General features: G+C 36.2%; 1 protein-coding gene across 1 annotated transcript in view; it reads left to right on the forward strand.

Moving 5' to 3' along the window:
• LOC128021197 (protocadherin Fat 3-like) overlaps positions 1-24,106 on the forward strand; it is a 50,399-nt gene extending 26,293 nt beyond the window's left edge. The window contains exons 13-30 of the mRNA XM_052608225.1: positions 271-504; positions 814-1,206; positions 1,831-2,045; positions 2,329-2,466; positions 2,763-2,906; positions 3,715-3,912; positions 4,602-4,879; positions 5,823-6,364; positions 7,114-7,245; positions 7,828-7,985; positions 8,931-9,405; positions 9,496-9,649; positions 12,785-13,581; positions 15,000-15,101; positions 16,848-16,907; positions 18,680-18,718; positions 18,985-19,050; positions 21,163-24,106. Coding sequence (XP_052464185.1) covers positions 271-504; positions 814-1,206; positions 1,831-2,045; positions 2,329-2,466; positions 2,763-2,906; positions 3,715-3,912; positions 4,602-4,879; positions 5,823-6,364; positions 7,114-7,245; positions 7,828-7,985; positions 8,931-9,405; positions 9,496-9,649; positions 12,785-13,581; positions 15,000-15,101; positions 16,848-16,907; positions 18,680-18,718; positions 18,985-19,050; positions 21,163-21,743 — 4,706 coding nt within the window. The 3' untranslated portion in view covers positions 21,744-24,106. The remainder of the gene's footprint in view (positions 1-270; positions 505-813; positions 1,207-1,830; positions 2,046-2,328; positions 2,467-2,762; positions 2,907-3,714; positions 3,913-4,601; positions 4,880-5,822; positions 6,365-7,113; positions 7,246-7,827; positions 7,986-8,930; positions 9,406-9,495; positions 9,650-12,784; positions 13,582-14,999; positions 15,102-16,847; positions 16,908-18,679; positions 18,719-18,984; positions 19,051-21,162) is intronic.
• Positions 24,107-24,455: the final 349 nt, after the last annotated feature.

The raw sequence follows: 24,455 nt of genomic DNA on the forward strand, positions 1-24,455 counted from the left end.
TGCAAGTATTAAGTAGTATCTGATTTATTGTATGATACTCGTTTTTTCTCTGTATCCATGTGTTGGAAAAGTTTTATACTGTAGTGGGTTCCAGGCTTTAGTTCATTTTAAGACTTTTTTTTTTTTAAGTTTTCAGATGTATTTAATACAAGTTTGGCTGTTATTCCAGATTGACAGAGAAGTTTAAAGCATCTTTAGAGAGATGGCAGTGATTTAGTAATTACTAATTGCTAATAAGGCTTTGTACTTTTCTCTCTATTTTGGTGCCAGGTGAACTGAAGACAGCCTCTCTATTGGACCGTGAGAGAACTGCAGGTTATAAGTTGATAGCACAGGCTACAGATGGAGGAGGGCTGTTCTGCCGCTCTGAAATTTCTCTGACCATTCTGGATATTAATGATAATGCACCATCATTTGCTTTCACACGGTTCGTGGCGAGTGTATATGAGAATGCAGCACCCAAGGCCTTGGTCACACGCCTTTGGGCTAATGATCCAGATGAAGGTAGATGTTTCACATGTGTGACATTTAGGTTTAAGTTTATATGAGTGTATAAGGGGTCCTGTGACTGATGACCATCTCTTTTTTCCGACCATTTTGCATTAACCACTTTATTTTAAATAGTCCTGCAATGTGATTTTAAAAACTATAAATTTCAGCTCATTAAAAAAAAAAAAAAACCTAATAATTATTTTAAAAAGTTCCTTTTTGCATCATAAAATTTGGAAGCATCATCAATTCATTTTTTATGTATTTTTTAAAATTACTTTACATTTAAGCAAAAATTTAATAAAATAATATGCCTTCTCCCAGGTCTAAACAGGAAGATTGTTTACTCACTTGTTGACTCTGCTGGTAGTGTTTTCTCCACTGACCCATCCTCTGGTGTGGTGATCCTGGAGAAGCCTCTGGACCGAGAGGTACAAGACTCATATCAGATCAGGTTCAAGGCTACTGACCGAGCAGGGGGCGATGGCTCGCTCTCCACCGAGGTGGACCTTACCATCATTGTTCTGGATGTGAACGACAATCCACCTGTGTTTCAAAAGCAAGATTACGTGGTCACAGTGCCTGAAGATGTTACTGTAGGAACCAAAGTGCTACGTGTCATGGCCAGGAGTAGAGATATTGGAGTGAATGCAGAAATCTACTATAGATTCTTGTCTGGAAATGAGCTGGGAAAGTTTTCCATCGATGAATCAACAGGCAAGGCGGATAGACACGTTTTCTGCAAATAAAAATGTTATTTGTGGACTGAAAATGTTTTGTTAGAATAGTTAGAATTCTTCTGGGAGCTCACTTGTGACTAATACAGACAAAGGTTTTTTGTCAGTTCATTTATCGTTCCTTTTTTCACGAATCACTGAAAGAAATGTAAGAAGTTCTATTGACTGTAGACAAGACATTGTGATTTGATAAATCGTGTCTATTAAAACAGCACAATATACGTGCAGCGAATGGGAAAATTAGTTATGAATGCTCCACAAAACTCTAATAACAGTGCTTAACATGCAGAAAACGTGTTACTGACAGCACTCTTTGTCTCCTAAAAAGATGTGGGCAGTCAGTGGAAACCCTGAGATAAAGCAGCATGTATCACTTGCATGCATTCAGTTTTGACAAAAACTTTACTTTTGAAGAATTAAGCTCTTGGAGACACAGCTGTGAATTACTTTCTTTTTGCTATTGTGCATGAACTACATATTCAGGTTTTTAATGCATCCCAAAGAAGCCTTGTATTATATATATGTAATCTATGTAAGTGTGTTGTCTGTCATATTCACATAAATGAATTGGCTTTACTCTGACTGATATCTTGTATGATTTCAGGCATCATTTCTGTGGCAGATGATCTTGACTATGAGCTCTGCAAAGATTTTTTCTTGAATGTCGAGGCCTTTGATGGTGGAATTCCTCCCTTGAGAGCTACAACGATAGTGACCATAGAGCTTCTGGACATCAATGACAACTCGCCTTCATTCAGCGAGGACATCTACAATGTTCTGATCAGCGAGGACATAGCCATCGGAGAGACGGTCACGAGGGTGAAGTTCTCTCATTAGCCGAGCCACCTCATTGGCATTTAATTAGCTGCAGACATAATTTCAATTTCACAGCTAGCACATAATTAAGCTTATTGCTCGCATAAATCCCCTTAATGAACTTGCATTAGATATTAATTTGCACTTTGTACTTGGGCTGTAATATAATTTACCATAGGAGGGTGTAATTTGCTACGTGATCCATATAAATTCAGGGAATTTTAGCCTCTTTACTCTCAAATGTGCTACAATTTATAGATTTGTTATCTTTGTTTGTTATGTGTAGCTGTTCGCAGAAGACCTGGACAGTCAGATCAATGGGCAAATCACTTATTCCATTCTGAAAGGGGACCGAGGAAATCAGTTTTGGATCGACCCTGTCACCGGGCTTCTGAAAGTTAACAAGGCACTGGACAGAGAGACGGTAAGTCCTTGGAATGAGCTCGGTTACTTTGGCTAATGAATCTTGACATCCCTGCGCTGTGGCTCTTCGAAACACTCTCCTGAGACATTGCATGATTTTGGCCAATTATCTTTATATCAGCCATAAAGTCTTTAATTAGGCAATGTAGGGCTGAAATTGAGGCTTTTGATTGACTGTGGGTGAGCAAACAGTCCTGTTCTTAAAAAAAAAAAAAAAATAAAAAGACATTTGTCGAGAGTTGAGTCGTTCTGAACTGTTTTTGCCTGACATTTATCCTCCTGTCTTGTTTGCTTAAGGTCTCCAGCTACTTATTGTCTGTGCAAGCGTTTGACAGCGGGTCACCTGCCAAGTCAAGCACTGTGAATGTCAATATCGAGATTGCTGATGTGAACGACAACCCGCCAATCTTCTCTCCCGCTAATGCTTCAGCTGTTATTCAGGTGGGAGCAAAGTTGTTACATTTTGTTTGCAACAATAGACATCGTACCATACAAATATGCAACAAGAGTTATGGATTTTAGTGAACTCTGTACTAGAGGAGATGGATAACTGGATGATATATATATATATATATATATATATATATATATATATATATATATATATATATATATATATATATATATAAATTATTTGGTGAATGAGTTTACATTTTCTGTCCAGTTCAAACTGCATCGATTCAGAACTTGAAATGTTCAAAGTGTTACATTTAAAATATATATATATATTTAAATGATTTAGAAAAATATGCATTACTGTTTAAAAGTTCAGGGTTGGTAAGATTTTTTTTTAATGATTTTCAAAGAAGCCTCTTATGGTCAAGGATGTATTTATTTTATCTATAATAGAGAAAAATCATTAAATAAAGCACTAATAATGTGAAAAATTATTACATTTATATTATACATTTATTATAATTTATAATTTATTAATGTGATTGCAAAGCTGAATTTTCAGCATCATTACTCTGGTCTTCAGTGTCACATGATCCTTCAGAAATCATTCTAATATACTGATTTGCTGCTTTTTTTTTTTTTTTTTTTTTTTTTATGAAACTTGTATATATATATTCATATGGAAAATGAATTGTACTGCTTGAAGAGGAGAGGTGTGCTGTGACTTATGATCTACCCATGGCAGATGATAAAGTGTAGACTTACTCTAAAGGGTGTGCCTGAGATCTTGTTATTTAGACCTTTTTTGAATTTCAAAATTACCGTCAATTTTTTTTTCTTCTGTTTTTTCAAGCTGAACAAGCCTGCAGGAACTACAATCCTCACACTATCAGTTTCTGATAAGGACTCCCCTAGAAATGGTGCACCTTTTGAGTTTCGCATTGTATCTGGAAATGAGGGCAATGCCTTCAGTTTGGACCAGAATGGAGAATTACGGACAAGCCGAGTATTTGGTCCTGATGCAACACGAGAGTATACGCTTGAGATACAGGTTAGTGCAACTCCAGAAAACAGTTGAAAGAGTAAAAAATTTATTCAGAATGACTGAATTCATTTGCAGGTGTTCCTTCAACTATGGACACTTCTGGCCTCTGTAAACACGTTTTTCTAAAATGAAATGTTTGACTCTTTCACTTTTCTAAAGCTAATTTCATAACAAGTTTTAAGTATATTAAATGAATTATAATATAATGATTTTTTTTGTACTTTTAAATTATTTGACCAAATTATAGTGAACATAAATAACAATATACTGTTCACAAGTTAAATTTACCTTGATTTCTCTTTTTTTCCACATATAACAGGTCCCTTATGTCATATCAAGTATGCACTTCACTGACATTGTTAATGTTTAATAAAATGGTTTTATTTAACTCTTAGTTTTAAATATAATTTATATTTTTATGATGGATTTTCATATTTTATGACAAAAATCTAGGTTTAGGATAAGGATAAAACAATAAAATCTATATATAATAATAATTGGAAAATAAAATTTATTAATTTATGAAATAATTAAATAGTTAAATGAATAGAGGAAAGGTTCTTAGACAATGCAGAGCAAGGCAAGAAATGCCCTTGTAGCTTCTCTAACATTTCGAAGGGATTGAATTCGTTTCTTTAGTTTGAAGAAGCTTTAAAATGTTAGAACTGTACTGTGATCTTGTTCTTGTCAACAAGGTGCGTGACTCAGGGAAGCCTCGTCTGTCCTCCACATCCTTTGTGTTTGTGCGTGCCATCGGAGACAGCCTTTTCAAACCTGTGGCCTTCCCACTGGAAATCAACATAGTCATGGCAGCAGATGTGTTTCCTGGCGGGATTATAGGGAAGATCTATGCCACAGACAGAGATGAGAATGATGTTCTGTCTTTCAGTCAGAGATCACAAACAAAGAGTCTTTTCAAAATCAGCACACAGGATGGGAAGATTGTGGCGCTCAGTGGCCTGGAGCCTGGAAGGTAAAGTAAAGGCAAATTTGGCATAATTTGAAATAATAATTATGGGCTGTTTTGGACCTTAATATAAAAACTCCCTTTCACACTCTCACTGTTTTATTTAAATAGTTTAGTTATACTAGGAAAAATGTTCAACTTGTCCTAATGCCATTTTATTAATTAATTAATCATAATAATTATAGTCAGTAATTGTGTAATTTGATATAAATACTTTTCACAATACAAAGTTTATTTAATTCTTTGTTTAGACTATCACAGTTAAAAAAAAACTAAAACTAACAAATAATATTCATTGACTAGCATAAAAAAAGAAATCTTAATATATAAAGCATTTTTTTTTTTCATTTTTAACATTTAATTTTTAATGTGAACTACTTCATATAACTATGGAAGCTTATTTCTACCTCAGATTTTAAAATAAATAAATAAATAAAGGTAATTACAACTTTAGTTTATATCTGACAATAGTGACTTTTTTTCTCACAATTCTGAGAATTGCAGAATTAACATCTCACATTTCTGAAAAATATTGTATGACATTGAATTGATATCGTATGATAATTTTTGAATTGCATGATAAGTCACAATTACCTTTTTAATTTTTTTATTCCTTAGTAGAAACAAGCTTTCTTTTTTCCAACTTTTTTTTTTTTTTACAGAATCCAGATAAAAAATTGCAATTAACATTTTTATTTCCTTAATTCCGTCACGGAAAGAGACTTTCATATACATAAAAAAAAGTAATAAATCCACATGTCTATTTTGAAATTATCTCCTTTTTTCATCGCAATATATGGCAAATATACTGTATAATAATCTACAATTAGCAGATATAAATGGCAAATATCAGTACTCTTGGCTCATAATAAAACATTTCTGTTTACAATATGTGCTTGTCTGCCTGCTTCTTAATGATCAGCAACAATTATTATTTTTTTTTTTTCAGATACTCCCTAAATGCTACAGTCAGCGATGGGCAGTTTTCTGTGATGGTGGGCATTAGTGTCCAGGTGGAGCAAGCCACGGATGAGATGGTGCAGAATGCAGTGACTCTACGTTTCCAAGACCTGTCCCCAGAGGATTTTGTGGGTGTGTACATGGAAGAGCTGAAGAAGGTGCTCCGTACCTCACTGCTTGGTGATGAGACTGGTGTAATGGATGGACCAGACCCCCTCCACATCTTGGGAGTGCAGCCACTGGGTCGCTCCAGTCAGCTGGAGGTGCTCCTTGCCGTGGAGGATCCAGATGGGGGTTATATGGGTCCAGGAGAGCTGGCTCTCAAGCTGGAAGAAGCAAAAGGTTTCCTAAAGGGAGCGTTGAGAGTGGTCAGCATCCTAGATCAGAGTTGCTCGGAAGAACTTGAGTGCGGAGAGCGAGTCTGTGAGCTCACCCTAAGTCTCGACCCCATCGGCTTGGTGACCTACACCACCTCCAGAGTGAGCTTTGTGTCTCCACGCTTCAGCAGGAAAGAGATGTGCACATGCCCAGGTTAGTGCTCTGCTTCCGTCCCAGTTGATAAAAATGGCAAAACTGATTCAAATTTATTCCAGGGTTGCCAACTCTCAAACATCTGGCATGAGACACGCTTTCAGACTCTCATGCTAACCTTACTAAATCTCCCGGCAAGTAACAAGAAAATGCTAAATGCGCTTTGCTTACATTATACTGTCATATACTTTATAAGAGTTATGACTGCAAAGTCAGGCACATATTTCCTTTTCGCGAAACAGTCGTAAGAGCAAGCGAGTACAAGCAAATTTTAAACTTCAAAAATGTATCAAAAAGACAGACTGCAACAAAAAATGGGTGATAATCTAGATCGAGTATTATAATTTAATCAAATATTTATTGAACCTCTAATTTACATAAAGTATGTTTTAATCATTATTATTATTATTACTTGCTGGTAATATTAGGTAGGTAAACAGCATGAATTTCAGAACTGAACATTTTCTAAAAACTGTATTTTGTACAACATTGAATTTAAGTATTAAGATAAAATAAAAAAAATGAATTATTGCTTCCTGAAAACCTCATATAGGTTTCTGTAATTGATCTGCCCGTGCCATCAAAGTCTTGTTCCAACCAGTTAACCAAAGTTGGCAAACCCTGTTTATTTTAAGATGCATTTCATATTCATAGTATGAATTATTTATCCTGGTTGATTAAGTTCCAACAGTAGCTTGAGTGGCAGAATTTCCATTTGCTCGTTTTCTAACTTTTTGCACCCACTGCAGGAGGACAATGTCCATCTTCTCTGGAGCTCTGTGATGGCCAAACATGTCCGTCAGACATGCAGTGTGTGCGCAGTGGCCGCACGGCTCCATCTCTCTGCCAGTGTCTGCCTGACATGCTGAACAAGTGCGCAGGTAAGACTCACATAGGCTTTTTCACACTGCTCCTTTTAAACCCTGGCTTAAGGCCACTTGTAATGTCGGATAAAGCAACATTTCATTTTTCAAAAAGGGGGTTTGCAACAATTTCAGAATGGAGAATGTGACAGTGAGGTGTGAGCTGGTAAATATATATTCAAATGCTTTTTTTGTGTTTAATTGCAGCATATGAGGAAGGATGTTAAAAATGTGTTTGTGTTTGCAAATACATTAAAAACCTGGGAAAAGATATGTATATGTTGTCCCTAAAGGTCGTCTGGAAATATTGCAAATAAATGAGAAAGTAAAGATTATGTTCCATGAAGATATTTTGTAAATTTTTTACCGTAAATATATAAATACTTAATTTTTGATCTGTAAAATGCTTCGCTAAGAATAAATTTGGACAACTTTAAAGGCGATTTTCTCAATATTTTGAGAATATTCCACCCTCAGATTCAAAATTTTCAAATGGTTGTATATCGTAATTTCGAATATCTTTTGTGGAAGCGTGTATAAATAGCAGATTTTGAAATATGGTGTTGACTGACTGACTGATTTCCATATCTGTGCTGGCAGGTCAGACATCTCTGAGCTTTGCAGGAAACAGTTACATCAAATACAGAGTGACGGACAGTGATTGGAGTGGAGACATGAAGCTGGGCTTGAGAATCAGAACGCTTCAGAGCCAAGGAGTCATCATGTACACACGCGCTGACCCCTGCACATTGCTCAAGGTCAGATGGGTACAGAGATGTGATTTATTTTATTTTATACATTATTACATTAGATTATATATTATTATACAGATTACATATTGTAGTGTTCCTGTAGCTCAAGTGATAGAGCATTGCGTTAGCAAGCGCAAGGTTGGGGGTTTGAATCTCAGGGAACACATATTAGGAGAAAATTGTTAGCTTGAATGCAATGTAAGTCGCTTTGCTAAATGCATACATTTAATTTAATTAGATTTTTAAATGTAATTATATATACATTATTAAACACATCCAATACATTCTCATTACTATAATGCAGCAATCAATATATAGTGCATATAGTGTTTGTTTAGATTTTTTTTTTTTTTTCTTTTTTTTCATTGTTTTTTTTTTTTACAAATCTTTTAAAAATATGTTTAGAAACAGTAATATTGTAAAACATTATTGCAATTTATTCCTGCGATGGCAAATCTGAATATTAAGCAGACATCATTATATTGTGCTGATCTGATTCTCCAGCAACATTTCTTTCTTATTATCAGTGTTGAAAAAAGGGGCGCTGCCAGGTATTTTGGGCCCCATGAAAAAAAAACTGCTTATTTGTAACTGAAAAAGTTTTAAAGATATATCAATATGATTTTATATTCTGGTTATTGACAACCTTTTCTTTTGGAACGTTCATTTTCAAGGCCCTATACGGTTCAATCCAAGAGATATGGGGATCTCAATGGAGCTTCATGTCCAACTTGTTGAAAATGACCCATATTCAGTGGTCAAAAACTAAATGATGGTCACTTTGTATACAGCTGATACTTATTGTATTTTAAGAGAAATGTTTGAAATATAAATAAAGTTGAAACTACTGAAAGTCAAACTTTGGAGTAGTTTTGACTTTGAATCTCAGGTGAAAACTGTAATTTGAGAACCCCACCCATATCAAACCCCCTGTTGTCTGTGTTTTATCAGATAGAAGAAGGGCGTTTGTGGTTCCAGATGGACTGTGACAACAGAATGGATATTCTGGGCATCTCCGGGCGTCCAATCAATGATGGGTCCTGGCACGCCGTGACCCTGGAGCTCTCCAGTAACTACACTTTCCTTTCACTGGATGACAGCTATGTGGAGCGTCGGCGTTCTGCGCGGGCCCCTGTCCGCATCTGGCCCCTGGCTGCAGACGGATCGCTGTTCTTTGGGGCTCAGGTGTTGCACGGACCAGTGGGCAGAGGCAGCCAGAGGCCCCCACGGGCACAAGAAGGCTTCCAGGGGTGCCTCGGGTCCATCATGCTCAATGGAAATGAACTCCCACTTCAGAATAAGAGGAGCCGGTATGCAGAAGTAGCTGGGCTGAGTGATGTGAAGCTGGGATGTGTTTTATATCCTGATCCGTGCCTCGGCAGCCCGTGCCAGAATGGAGCGTCTTGTACAAAGCTGCCCTCTGGAGGTGAGAAATAGAAAGTGCATATAAGCATCGATATGTAAATAACGGTCAGTTGTCTTTATAAGTCTTGTTTCTCATTGTATTTGTCCCCAGACTTCTCATGCAGCTGCCTGCCACAGTTCACGGGGTCCCGCTGTCAGATGGAGGTGACGTCCTGTGTGCCCTCACCTTGTCAGAATGGTGGTGATTGTAAGGCTGTGGGGAACACCTTCCTCTGCGGCTGCCTCAAAGGCTTTACGGGAAACATGTAAGACTTTATTCAGTATATAATATTTCTGATTTACTTTCTGAATACCACTAACCATTAATCGTGCATACATTTTAGACCCTAATGGCTTTTAAGATGTCACACCACAGACATTTAAATGGTAAATGAGACACCATCACCTAAGACTTCAGCAGTTTATATATATATATATGTGTGTGTGTGTGTGTGTGTGTGCGTGTGTGTATTATATCACTCTTAATATAACTAATGCCAAGAAACCGTAAAATAACATGACCAAAAATAAGAATGTTTTAAATATATATTAACACATATACATATCTTGTTTTATTTGTCACACAGCAGATCACGTCTCACTAAAACTATTTAAAAGGAATTGTGTTGTGGAGAGCAGATAACCAGCAACTCACTGTAATGAAACTCTCGTCTAAAAGTCGTTATCCTTTGACCTTTCTCGCTAATTACTAAAATCATTTAAACAATTAACAGATTATAGAGCAATCCATCAAAAAAATCCTAAAGCTTATGTAATTTCTTTTTCGTAGTGAGATGAGTTGAAGTTATTTTTCCACTAGAGGATGCTGTTGTTACGTTTTCCAAGCAAGCCTAAAGCTACACATGAACAACTGTCTGAGAAAACTGAATAATGTGCCATTTTCTTCTCTGTCTTTTACTCATTTTATATAGACAGGAGAAAGTATATGAAAATCTAACTGCTTTATATAACTACTTTCTCTGCTTTACCAGCTGTGTCATTACGTTACGCAATACAAACAATCCTCTCATTATGTTCTCTTATGCTCACTTGAGAGATTCGTTGAACTTTCTTGTATTTATAAAGAGTTCTCGGAGCAACACATCATTACATATTTGCTGTTTGCAGCACAGAGGGGAATTCAGCTAAATGTGAACATTTATGAATCTTTAAATGCAACAAGAAACCTCTTTCTCTCTCTCTGCTTCTGAGAACTAATTAGCTAATGAGAGAAACACTAAGGCTGTGTTCAGATGAACAATATTCTTATTATTCACGCAGTTTATAGTGTTTAGAGTTTAAAGTGTGTTAGCAAGGATGCATAACATTGATCAAAAGTGATAAAGACATTTGTAATGTTTCAAAAGATTTTTATTTCAAATAAATGCTGTTCTTTTGAATCATCAAAAAATCCTTTAAAAAAGAACCTCCATTTACACAAAAATAATAAACAGAACAACTGTTTTCTACATTAAAATTATTTCTGAAGCATCATGTGACACTGAAAACTGGTATGATAATTCAGCTTTGCCATCACAATAAATTAAATAGTAAAATATATTATAGTTATAGTATATTATATTATAGTATTTCACAATATTACTGTTTTACTGTATTTTTGATCAAATAAATGCAACTGCGGTGGGAAATCTGGGCATAAAAGAAAAAAAATATTACTGACCCCAAACGTTTGAACAATAGTGTTGAGTCGTGGTCAAAATTGTCTATACATTTTGCAGTATACATGTTAATTATTTTTCCAAAAAAAGAGAAATCATATAAAATGCATGTTATTTTTTTATTTAGTACCGAACTGAATAGGATATTTCTCATAAGACATTTACATATAGTCCACAAAAGAAAATAAGAGTAGAATTTATAAAAACTACCATGTTCAAAAGTTTACCTATGTTTTTATCTTAATACTGTGTTATTACCTGGCTGATCCACAGTTTTCTTTTTTTATGAGTCCCTTGTTTGTTCTAAACAGTTAAACTGCCCGTTGTTCTTCAGAAAACTCCTTGAGGTCCCACAAATTATTTGGTTTTCCAGCATCTTTTGCGTATTTCAACCTTTTCCAACAATGACTATATCATTTTGAGATCCATCTTTTCACACTGAGAACAACTGAGGGACTCTGTAATGCAACTATTGCAGAAGGTTCAAATGCTCACTGATGCTCCAGAAGAACAAAACGATGCATTAAGACCCTGGGGTGTAAACTAGGGACTTATAAAAAAGAATAATAATAAAATACCTGTGGATCATCCAGGTAGCAACACAGTATTAAAAATAAAACATATGTAAATGTTTGAATGTGATATAAATGTTTATAAATTCAACTTTTATTTTCTTTTGTGGACTATATGTAAATGTATTTTATGAAAAATGTCTTATTCAGGTCAGTACTGAATGAAAAAATAACCAGCATTTTTATGAAGCCTGTGATGCCATTTTTGCATGATGTTGGTAAAATAATAGACATTTTGTAGATGCTGCAAAGTATATGGAAATGTTTTGACCACAAGTGTTGATACCCTGCTGCATTTGCCAAAATGAGCTAAATGCACTTCCTGTGTCTGAAAATGAATATTGTCAAATAAGGTTCTATATTTGAAGAAGAAGAATTTAAGTACACTTAAAAAGTATATGTGTGTGTAATATGAATTCAGTCTGGTCATGAGTCTTGGCAGAAGTAATCGGTCATCCATCATCATGAACATAATTACAGCTGATGAGTGACTCTCTTAATAATTTTTTGGGACTGACAAATATTATGTAATTTTTTTTTAATTCAAAATTTAACTGAACAATGCTAAATGACAGTTTTAATTGTTTTCACAATGTAGAATGCAACTGTTTAAAACACAAAAGTAATCCATCTAAGAGTCCATATACTGCTAGTGGATAGTAACCCAAAAGTTAGCTTAATCCTCTTTGTCCCATGTGAGACATAAGGCTGCAACCCAAATGTGGACATTTTACAAACCATAGGTCCCAAAGAACAAATTGGTGTCAGAAGTTGCATGTGAGAAGAATACCACTATTTTAAACTTTTTAAACTACAAACAATTGTTTCTGAAGGACTGTCACTTTTTACTGTCTCATAAATGTGCATATGTCAGCGATGGTTGATAGTTTTAAAATAGTATTTTTTTCACAAACCTATAATTTCATCAACTGGGTTTGTGTGGATTACTGTTGTGTTTGCTTTGCATGGTTTCTGAAGTGTCAACTTTTGGGTTACATTATATGGAAGTTGTTTAGATTTCAAAAAAATACTTGTCTGTGTTCATCTGAAAAAAAATATATATTCCAAATGTAAATACAGTACAGTATACAGTAAATAGTAAGTTAGTATTTAAATCCCAAAGAGCCTAACACAGTCCTTCTGTCCACAGATGTGACGAGGATGTGAACGAGTGTGAGAGGGAGGAGTGTGAGAACGGAGGGGTGTGTGTGAACACGTTCGGAGGCTTCTACTGTAACTGCACTATGGGCTTCGAGGGTCAGTTCTGCGGCCAGCCTCTGGACGGCCCAGACACTCAGGCTGAGTCCCTGTCATACATTGGACCAGGAGAGATCATCGGCATTGGTGTGTTGCTATTTGTGGTGTTGGTCCTGCTGACCCTGCTGGCCGCATTTCGTAAAAAAGTCCTCCGGAAGGACTGGAGCCGTGGGGAGGCGGTGGGCATCTCCACAGAGACCAACTACATGCTGCATAAGACGGGCATGGGAGCCGAGGGCATCGAGTTCAAAGCCATACGGGTCGGCAGCAAGTGTCGCGCCAGCCTCTACCGGAACGACAGCGCAGGAGGGCCACCACAGGTCATGGTGCGGCCCACAGCCTACACGCTTCCCCACTGCCAGGGAATCCCTCAAGGGGAAACGGAAAAAGCAGAGAGAGGGCTGGCCATCTTCTCCTGCCCTCCGCAAATGAGCACCTTCCAGGCAGATCCACCACACATCCTCGGGATGCCGCGAAGAGGTATTGCCGTCTGCAGCGTGGCACCCAATCTCCCCCTGTCGATGTCCCCGAACCCGTCCGAGCGCAGCCACATCCGCAAGCCTCCGTGGGAAGAGGAGGACGAGGAAGAGGAAGATGATGAGAACAGTGCTACGGATCATCAGTTCCGAGCTCTGGAGTGGGAAGACAGGGGTTATCCAGCGGACGGAGAGGAAGCGTACAGAACCGAGGGTGACTATTTGGCGCACACACTTTCGGCTCATCACAGATCAAACAGAGGTTGACAAAACTGCAGCGATGTCAGTGTGACTCCATTACTCCCCGCGGCCAATTAAATGCCAGTCTTTGTGTGGATGAGATTATACATATGCGCCCCGGTTTCCATCGGCAAAATCCATTGTACAATAATGTGTGATGGAATGTAATTACCTTAGAGATAACACGAGGCTTTCACACAAAAGGAGATAGTGAATTAAAGCATTTAGAGTCTATCCTCAAGATTCAAACAGAAACATCCACACTGTGATAAATGCTATGGAAAAGGCGTTAATCACAATAACATATATATATATACAAAAAACTGATTTAATCAAATCTCCTTTCCCAATGAGTTTCTTTTTTATAATTTTATATTTAGCATTCTTGCGATTTTCAATATTGGCTCCATCTTGAAAATTGACCTGGGACAACAAACCAGATTATCATAATCAGAACCATCTGCTGTGCTGTATTGTAGCTTGAAATAGGCCAAAAGGAGCCTTTCTTCTCATAAAATATTTAACAGTCTGGCCATGTTGGCAGCTAGTACATATGTGAAGGGTGATTATTACATTGTCTTGTTTAGTGTTTGCTTCAAGCAGAATCTCGACTGTTTGTTAGCTTTAGCAGTGTGAAGTCTGGGATAAATATAGGACAAATATTATTGCTCTTTCACTTAAGCAGATTTGAAAGATTTGCATGCCGTACAGAGTATTAAGCTCTAAAAGCTATCTAAAAGGTTTTGTTTGTGCATATTTGGGTGTCTGGTTTTTAGATATTAGATGTGTTTGGTAAATGCAAATGGCCTAGTAGTTCAGAATTGACATGGTAATATTTTCATTGTTTAAATGTAATATAGACATTGTTTAAAATGAATTCAGAAGTGACCATAAAGACAGACACTGTTACAATTTTGCCATTTCTATTCATTACAATGATCAAAGTTTCCACAACAGCACACATATTTACAATACTGATAATAATGAGAAATCCAAATGATAATATTAGACTGATTTCTGAAGGATATTGTGACTCAAGAGTGGAGTAAAGGCTTCTGAAAATTCAGCTTTACCATCACAGGAATTAATAATATGTTAAAATATATTAAAATAAATAATGTTTTTTTTTAATTGTTTGAATATTTCACACTACTACTTGTTACTATATTATTTTTATTGTATTTTCATCAAATGAATGCAGTCAGAGACTTCTTTCAAAGACATAAAACATATTACCTAACCCAAACGTTTCAAAACATTTAAACGGTAGTGTGTACATTTATCATATATTCATTTTTTATTTATGCATACATTGTGTGAATGTCTAGTACAACTGCATGCATCTGCATGTGTGTCTGTCTGTATAAGAATCTGTTTTGTATTCTCCTGCAGAAGCTGGAAATACACCAGAGGAGGTCACCTGTTTCTCAGACAGCAGCACAAGCGAGGCGCACTCCCTCAGGTCCTTCCAGTCCGATTCCTGCGATGACAACGGTGAGATACATGCACTGCAAGACCCAAAGTCCTTAACATAACCTCCAAACAACCTTTCTCTGCTTAAAAAATATTCAAAGTTTAACCCAGCAAAAGCAAATGGTATTTAAGTTTTTTTTAGGGTATTGTATCCTGTTATAGTATGTTTTAACCATTACTTTATCAGTACTTTAACTATACATGCTTTTTTATGGGATTTTTTACAATCCCATAAAAATCAATATCCCTTTTGCAACTTTTGAATAAACCACAGAGCAATTAGATAACACACTGAATGAACATTTTGCATTGATGTTTGCTCTCTCGTGATTGTATAAGCCTGGTCTCTTTGCAATCATTAGCTCTTTGTTTTAGCTCTTGATATGCTTAATAGTGCTGTCAGTTGATTAAAAAAAAAAACGAATCAATATTTTAATAGTTTTATATATCACTTTTTGTATAATGATGGTTTAATAACAGATGGTTTTCATGTGACTAACAGGAAACAGGAACAGTGTGAAGTTGATAGTGTAGTTCACTAATGCATAAACAGAAGTAAACCACATTGTGACAGTGAACATCTGTACATGAAGCTTTACATATTACACCGATCAGAATCTAGTGTTTCTCAAGGTTAGTTCAGAATTTTGATGACGTTTTTTTTTTTTTGGTCCATAAACAGCAGTATAACTCTTGTGATTGATGGACAGTCATGAGTTTTTCCTCATTAATTACATACTGTACGTCCGATAATGACGCATGTTAAGTTATGAGTCGATGGCAAATTATGACGTCACGATTCTACCAATTTCAAATCCACCGTTTCGGAAGAATAGAATAGAATAATACATATTTAAAATTTGCGGAGTTTGTTTTGAGTTTTGGAACTTTCAGTATGTTTTAATTGTAGAGTAACCTCCAAGATGTGTCAATTTCATGACCCCTTTAATGGCATCTTTTTACTAAGTACTATGAATGAAAGCCAGTATCACTGTTACTAATTCTGATACCGATGTCACTATTAATTGAGATTTTTTAATTCAATTTCTAGGGTTAAAATGAGAAGTTATAGCAATTCAGCATTATATTATAATTAAAAGCCATACTTTTAAACATTTAATTTGCCAAAACTGCACTGCATGGCCATGTTTAGCTTGGCAATCCAACTCTTTAACAATGAAAATAAGTCAGAATGCATGGAATAGCATTAGACCTCCCCTTTAACTCCAATTTGAGTCACTTCCAGCCTTTAAACTGTATACAGAAAAGACCTGCAAACACATGCAAGATTATCACATTAACCTATCCATTCTCACGCACCCACATCTATTATAATGACCTAATCTCAGGCAGAGGTAACTGATTATTCCATTCACCTAATTAAAATGACTTGCATTGTCTGATCTTTCCAAAAGGAAATCATGAGGATTAGTAATAACCCTATCCTGCTTAAACAATGTGGCAGCCTGAATGGGTCAGAGACGTAATTACAATCCATCTGCCTTTGATATGCTCTCCAAACGTGATTGCTTTCAGGACTCAGTAGTGTAGTATCACTTCTGCTGTACAAAATAGACGTCAGACTTACACATCAGAAGTCCGTTTGCTTTTGTTTAGCAGATTTCATGTGCTGGAGAATTACGAATGGAACAAAGTGATTCATATAAATACTTATATAAGGTTTTAATTGAGTGTTTGATGTTTTGTTGAAGTGTTTGATCCTTTATTCAAATGTTGCCTGACATTTTACTTTTGTTCATGCCCTAGCCTCCATAGTGACGGTGATACAACTGGTAAAAAATGCAGTGGACAACATTGAAAATGAAGGTATGAGTCAATTTTCAGATTAGTGACCAAAATCAAGCAATTATCAATAAAATCAAAAAAGATGTGTGGCTTTACCACATAGTTGCTAAATGTTGACAAAATTAACTATTAGCAGATAGTACATATCTTTGTCTTCTTGGAGACCAACTTCAACTAACAATGAGGAATCCATTTGTTATTGTATTTATTAATCCTTGTTAAACTGTTTTTTTTTATTAGTTTGTGTTAGCTAAGGTGCATTAAATAACATTAATAGAACAACTTTTAATTTTAATAATGTATTATTAAATTTTGAAATTATCATTATCAAAGATCAGTGTTTATTATGTAAACTAATATTATCAAATGAAACCTTATTTTAAACTCAGTTTTGTTATATTTGTAATTAAAAGATATTTAATGATAATAATAAAAAATAGTAGCATGTTATACAGTGGCATATTATTTCAAAATAATGCATCATAATTGCAAAATAAACAAGTGACTCATGCGAAGCAGAACTTCCTTCTTATTGGATAGCTTCTAGGCAAATAAATAAATAAATGGACGTGAAATATTGATTTGAGGTGTAAGTATTTTATTGTGCGAGAAGAAAGAGAGGTACAGAGTAATACTAGAGACATCCAGCACTGCAAGGAAATCAGTTGTCTGGATACAACAGTTAATTATACCGTTTAGCATCATTATAGATGAAAAACTGACCATAGAATGCTGCAGCTGACAGAATAAGCTGTGCAGTAGTACTTTATAGTATTATTCAGTTCAAATGTTATAGGGATAAAAACCGTGCTGCATGAAAATGTAAAGGTGAAATACCAGAGCGCAGAAACTGAAGTGTTCATGCAGTCCGCACTGGACAAAGTAGGATTAGAGCCGTTAATTAAACTGCACAACTGCGGACTCATATAAAACCAGGGTTTAGACTTTAATCACTCACATAATCCAGTTGCATTGAAAACCTGAACAATTGAACTAGCCTTTAGTAAGGTTAGAACAGCTTCCCTGTACTCTGTGGTTCAGCTGCAGTGACCTGTTTTTGAGGCATACCAGAACCAGTCTAATTAAACCTTCCCTTGACCAAAGCTGATTGCAATCAGTGCAAAAACAAGCTGTTTGTTTGAAAGTTTTACACACACACTATGGAAATTTTTGCCGTCTGAGGAGCTCCACCTTTTTTCTCAGAGGTCTGGATGAAAGTGGACTGTTTTTGTTGGTTATGCTAAACAGCACAATGTGATTTATCCAAGTAGGACATGTTCCTGGATCAACTCTTTGGGGTCTTGGACCAATATTCTTGAACTTTAAAATGTGTAAACTTTCAGTTGTTGACTCAAGAAAATATTTCTGTTATTACTCATTTATTATTCTATTTATTACTTTTGTATTAGTTAATATCGCTAAATATCTTTGGCATAACCTAATGTAGTCAGGTTGATTGTAAGTTATATTAAACGTGTGTGTGTATTTAGAATTTATAAATTTAATACAATTTATATCTTACAAACAAATATTTTCATTTCTATTTTTATATAACTTTGGTGTAAACTAATGTAGCCACGTTCAAATTAATATATAATATATTTTGCATGTGTATTATAAATGTATAAATTGAATAAAATTTATATTTAAAAAATAAAATAAAAACTTCTTTTTTTTTAATTTAACAATTATATATAATTGTTATATAATAATTATATATAAATGAATAAACTAGATAAACATGAGCAGTGATACGCAGTGATACATCATCTGTTTTCCTCTTCTCCTGACAGTTGCAGGTCAGGGTGACGTGCAGCCTCACAGTACTACCTGTGAGTCCACTTTATTTATTTATTTTTTATTTTTTTTTCTATTTTACTTTTATATCTTTCTCTCTTTTTCACTTGGTCAGACATATTTATAAACCTTTACATGCATCCCGTATTAAAATATTCCATCATTAATATTTCATTAAGCATGAACAAGTTTATTGTTCTGACTGTTTTGTTTTTGATTTGGCTCTTTGGTGTTTGTTTTCATCTCATAAGTCATTAAAACACTCTGCCTGAAACATTTTCCATTTTATGTCTTTGCACAGCAAGCCCACACCTCAATTGTGAGGATGAGATTTGTGTGGAATTCGTCAAAGAATATTTTAGAAATTGTAAGAGCTTATATCTTTATTTTTTGTACTAAACTACAGATTTGATAATAGCTCATATCCAAACGAATGAAGGAATGAAAAAAAAGACTAATATATATATATATATATATATATATATATATATATATATATATATATATATATATATATATATATATATATATATATATATATAAATTAGACTTTTTTTATTTAAAGCTTGTTTCAGATCATCTCAAGTATAAGCTCAGTGTTCAATGTGTGTGTGTGGGGGGGGTGATAGAATGATTTCTGAAAGATCATTTGATATGAAGACGAGTGCAATGGCTGCTGAAAATGTAATTTTTTTATATATATATATAAATCATACATAAAAATCATACATAAAGTAACGGCTGCAAAGCTCCAGGTCCAGATGGCATACACGGACGTGTCGTGAGGGCCTGCGCTGTCCAGTTAGTACTGTAGATGTCTTCACCAACATCTTCAACCTCTCCTTGAGACTTAATGTGATCCCCACATGCTTCAAGCAAACTACCATCATCCCGGTTCCCCAAAAAACAACTGTCTTCTGCCTGAATGACTACCGCCCTGTAGCACTGACATCAGTCATCATGAAGTGCTTCGAACGGCTAGTCAAATCCCACACCTGCTCCTCTCTGCCTGACACCTTGGACCCATTACAATTTGCTTACCGTTCTAACAGATCCACTGATGACGCCATTGCAATGGCCATACACTCTGCACTAGAACACTTGGAGGGAAGAGACACCTATGAGCGAATGCTGTTCGTTGATTACAGCTCTGCATTTAACACCATCATCCCTACCAAACTTATAGCCAAACTGAAAAATCTGGGTCTTAACAGTCTCTTATGTAACTGGGTCCTGGACTTCCTGACCGGCAGACCCCAGGTGGTTAGAATTGGCAATCACACATCCTCCTCACTCACACTCAGCACTGGTGCCCCACAGGGATGTGTACTCAGTCCTCTCTTGTACTCCCTGTTCACAATATGACTGCTCTGCTAAGCATAGCTCCAACATCATCATCAAATTTGCTTACTGTACTACTATCCTAGGACTCATCACTAATGGGGATGAGACATCCTACAGAGATGAGGTTAATGCACTCACAGCATGGTGTGCTGATAACAATCTCTCTCTAAACGTCAGCAAGACCAAGGAAATGATTGTGGACTACAGGAAGTCACAGAGAGAGGGTCATGTTCCCATTCACATCAATGGAGAGATAGTAGAGACAGTTAAGAGCTACAAGTACACTCAGAGACCATTCTGACCAGCTGTATCACTGTATGGTATGGCAACTGCTCTTCTTTGGACCGCAAAGCTCTTCAGCGAGTGGTGAGAACAGCAGAGCTCATCATTGGACATAAACTCCCAGGCTTATAGGACATCTATCAGACTCGCTGCTTGAGAAAGGCTCGAAGCATCATCAAGGATCGCACTCACCCTGCTCATCACCTGTTTGCCACACGCTTCCGATCCATCCGATCATGGACAACCAGACTGAAGAACAGCTTCTATCGTCAAGCCATCAGACTACTCAGCAATCAGCAAAATGGAATACATGTTTAATTTCATTGTACTTGCCCTGACACTTTTTTCAATATTCCTTCATGTTACTCTGTGACACTCTATAATGATCTTATGGACATTGCTCTACTCAGGAATACGTCTGAATGTGTGCTCCTCTTAAGTTTATTTATTGCATCTGCACTGCCACTTTAATATCCTCCATGTAGCTCTACGTCACCCTACAATGACATTTTAGACACTGTTCTACCCCAGTAATCATAATATTACCTCAGGACTAATTATGAACACTATAACTCTTAACACTGATTACCTTTATTGTACCTTTTACTTCCACTTTTCACTCAAGAACCTCAGTACTCTCCACGTACGTCTATGTCTTATGTCTTGTTATTGTCACTGTATGTCTGAGCCCCGTCACAAGCATTTCAATGCCCAGTTTTCCCCAGTGTTGACTATGCAAATGACAAATAAATGCCTCTTGACTCTTGCATTTACATGTGACATATATAAATTTGAATATAAAGAAAGTTGCATTTGCTCAGACACTTTTTGATACTCTGCATCTATTTTCCAGCCTACCAATGGCAAACAACAGAGTGGCTTGACACGCGTCTCCCAGGACTGGAATCACCACCTCGAGACCGGACCCCTACACCACCACCTCCACCCCTTCCTGCTCCCCCACCTCCCCTGACCCCTACACGGCTAGGTGGCCCCCTGACCCGCCTGGGTGGCACCCTGACCCGGCTGGGCGGCAGTGTCCGGTTGGATGGCAGCACCCTGTCACTGCAGACTGGCTACCCATTACGACGAAACCAGGGCCCGAGAGATTTTCGCACATCTCTAACGCTGGATGACGACAACTCGCCTGTTTATGAAGAATACCGTAACCCAGATCACTATGACAATAATACTGTTCACCCTCTGGGTTTTAGAGAGGGCCGATCCAGACCCCTCTATCATCACTCCAGCCAGTACCTGCTCTCTCACCCTCCCTTACTGGACTGGGAGGAGCGTCCACGTGTCTGGGAGGTCACACACCCTTTCAGCAGCCAGCAGGAGATCGACAGACTGGGCAGAATTTCGCTTCGGGCTCAACACTTGCATAGTCAGAGCCCAAAGACATCTTTGTCCAGAATGAGAGAGTATTATTGACCATTAACAGGACAAAAAGTCCTTAATTATAGTAAATGCATGTGATCATGCAACTGAGGACTGGGCCTGAACATGTGTGCTGATCGGTTGGGAATGGAAACGTCAGGACTCTCACAGTCATACTTTATATGTTATTCATTATTCTTTAACTGTTCTACAAAGTTTTCATTTGAAAACCACATTTACACTGGCATTTCAGAAACAATCTCCGTCTACACTACATAACCGAAAATGCATGTCAAGTGACCATTCATGCACACTGGGCATGCGCTTAAAAGTGTAAACAAGTAGTCGGTTGCTAGTCACTGACATGTTCAAAAATGAGCATGATTACTGTTCATGATATGGTTACATGCTCATCAAGGATACGTAGAGATCACATGGGCAGCCATGCCATTGTAATTTTCGAAAGTCTCCGTTTTGGTTTGTTTACACTGAAACGCAACCTCAGAGTTTTCAAACTAAAACGGGGTCAGCTGCGTTTTCAAAAGTCTCCATTTTCGAACATGGAAAACGCTGGAGTAGTGTAAACGATAACGTAACCATGACAAAAGTTAAACATTTTAAAACGAAAATACACTAGTGTAAATGGGGCCTGAGTAAATGAGGTCCAAAACAATTGGATTGGAGGTCCAAAATTCAATGGATGGAATTTTATTTCGAAGAATGACATTTTAGACATTACATTTTCTTTTGGGTTTTACCGAAGAAAGTCATACAGGTTTGGAATGACGTGAAAGTGAGTAAAATGTCATTTTTGGTTGAACTATGCCTTTAATTGACATGCGAGAGGACATTGTTAACATTATTACTTTCCCATGGACGTATCTGAAAAACAGGTTTGTGTAGGTATGCTACTGTTTATTGAGAAATCACATATTTTATAGATGGAATCCATATACAGCAGTGGTTCTCAACCAGGAGGCTGGGGCTCACTAAGGGGCTTCTGTAAAATTGCCAAAGGGGCCTCAAGAGGAATTGAAAATATTTAAAATGAAGATATTGTTTTTTGACTCCCCTTCAACATCTATGTTAATTGTAAAAACAGGATTCCTGCAGTCTTGGAAAACATTAATTTATAAGGTTTTTTAAAAGAAAGTGTGATTTCAAGACGTGGAATACTAAATTGATGGACATTAGTAAATGCCTAAAATGCTATGAAATATTTATTTATCAGGTAGAAATTGAGTAAAACTATTTAAAAAGCTGGACATAAAGACTTCATTTGATAAAACATAGTAAAAAAAAAGTAAGGGCCTTTGAAAATTACAAAATTGCCGTGGAGCTCTGAAAATTCCTGTGGACAAAGGGTGGCTTTGGAGTCAAGAAGGTTAAGAACTGCTGATATTTATGACCAAGGAGGGCCAAATCTTTCAAGTTTGCCCTTGGACAGCCAGTGTTTTGCTATTACAACAGTTAGAAGTAGAAAGGAAACTGGTTTTATTCCATGGACTATATAGAAGATGTAGAGAAAAACAAGACCATGTAATTACATTTTTGTTGAAGCTTTAAGGTTTGTAAGGCTCTAATGTATGCATAATCAAAATGATTCCAGGAATGAAAGCACACAGGTGCGATTTATATAAATGAAGAGCTCTTAATAAAGAGCTCTTTACGAAGAGTTGTTTATGTAGAGCTATTTGTAGACATGACAAGTACATATTAATCACTCACCGCACACCTGGCATTTTAGTGTTTTGCTGTTTGTGGTGCTGTATTTGTGATTTGTATTTAGTTAGGGAGTAACTTTGACACTTCAATAACATCTGTTAATTGTTTAGGATGTTAGAGACATACGGTATGTTGAAGTATATAGGTTTTTTTTGAAAAAGAAAAAAAGTTCTCATTAAGGTTGCTATTAGATTTTGGCTAGAAATGGGATTTTTTTTATGCTTATTATATCTCTGTTTTCCTTCAGCCCCAGTAGCAATTGCCCAAATAATACAGTATAAAAAAAAAATCTAAATATAAAAATTTTCTTAGATCATGAAATAAATATTGTTCTGTTTGTCCTTGAAAATATTTTGGATATTTATACTACCTCATTTTAGTCATGCATAGACTTATGGAATTATTATTTGTATTATCTAATTTATTATAGCGCCTTTTGTAGAGTCCATACCCAAATAGGAAAATAATATGAGGAAAGTTTTATTTTATTTTTACATTTAGTTTGTTTGTGTAAACAAACCAGATAATATTTTATTAAAGCAATAAAATCTGATTATTTTAATTAGGTTTTCAGGATGAACTTGTGGGTCAGAGGTTCTGATGGCCTGTGTTGTACTTATACATGTGAATATTGTCCATTTAATGTGTAGAAATCACCTTGTATGTATGAATAAAATCCTTGGTCCAGTGTAAAAAAAGAGAAGCTTCTGTTTTCCTAGTTCATTTATGCAAATTTGTGATTTTACAGTTGAATTAAAATTTCTACTCTTATTAAAATCCTCCTAATTGATACTTAATTGAACAGTTAGACTGAAGATATCATGCATAATGAACTAAACAAATCTTTGCACAAGCCAATCTTCCCTGTGCACGACAGAAAGCCACAAGAGTACAGTTGAAGATAACGGTGTTATACACAATGTTCCAGTTTTTTTTTACAGTAGTTACATCATTGTTTGTGTTCCATCTTTTGTGGAAGAAGTGCACAAAAGGCCACTCTTGCTGAACGCAAACAATTTAAGGCACTGTAGAATTTCCAAA

This window comes from Carassius gibelio, chromosome A10 (assembly GCF_023724105.1).
Source record: "Carassius gibelio isolate Cgi1373 ecotype wild population from Czech Republic chromosome A10, carGib1.2-hapl.c, whole genome shotgun sequence".
NCBI classification, from domain to species: domain Eukaryota; kingdom Metazoa; phylum Chordata; class Actinopteri; order Cypriniformes; family Cyprinidae; genus Carassius; species Carassius gibelio.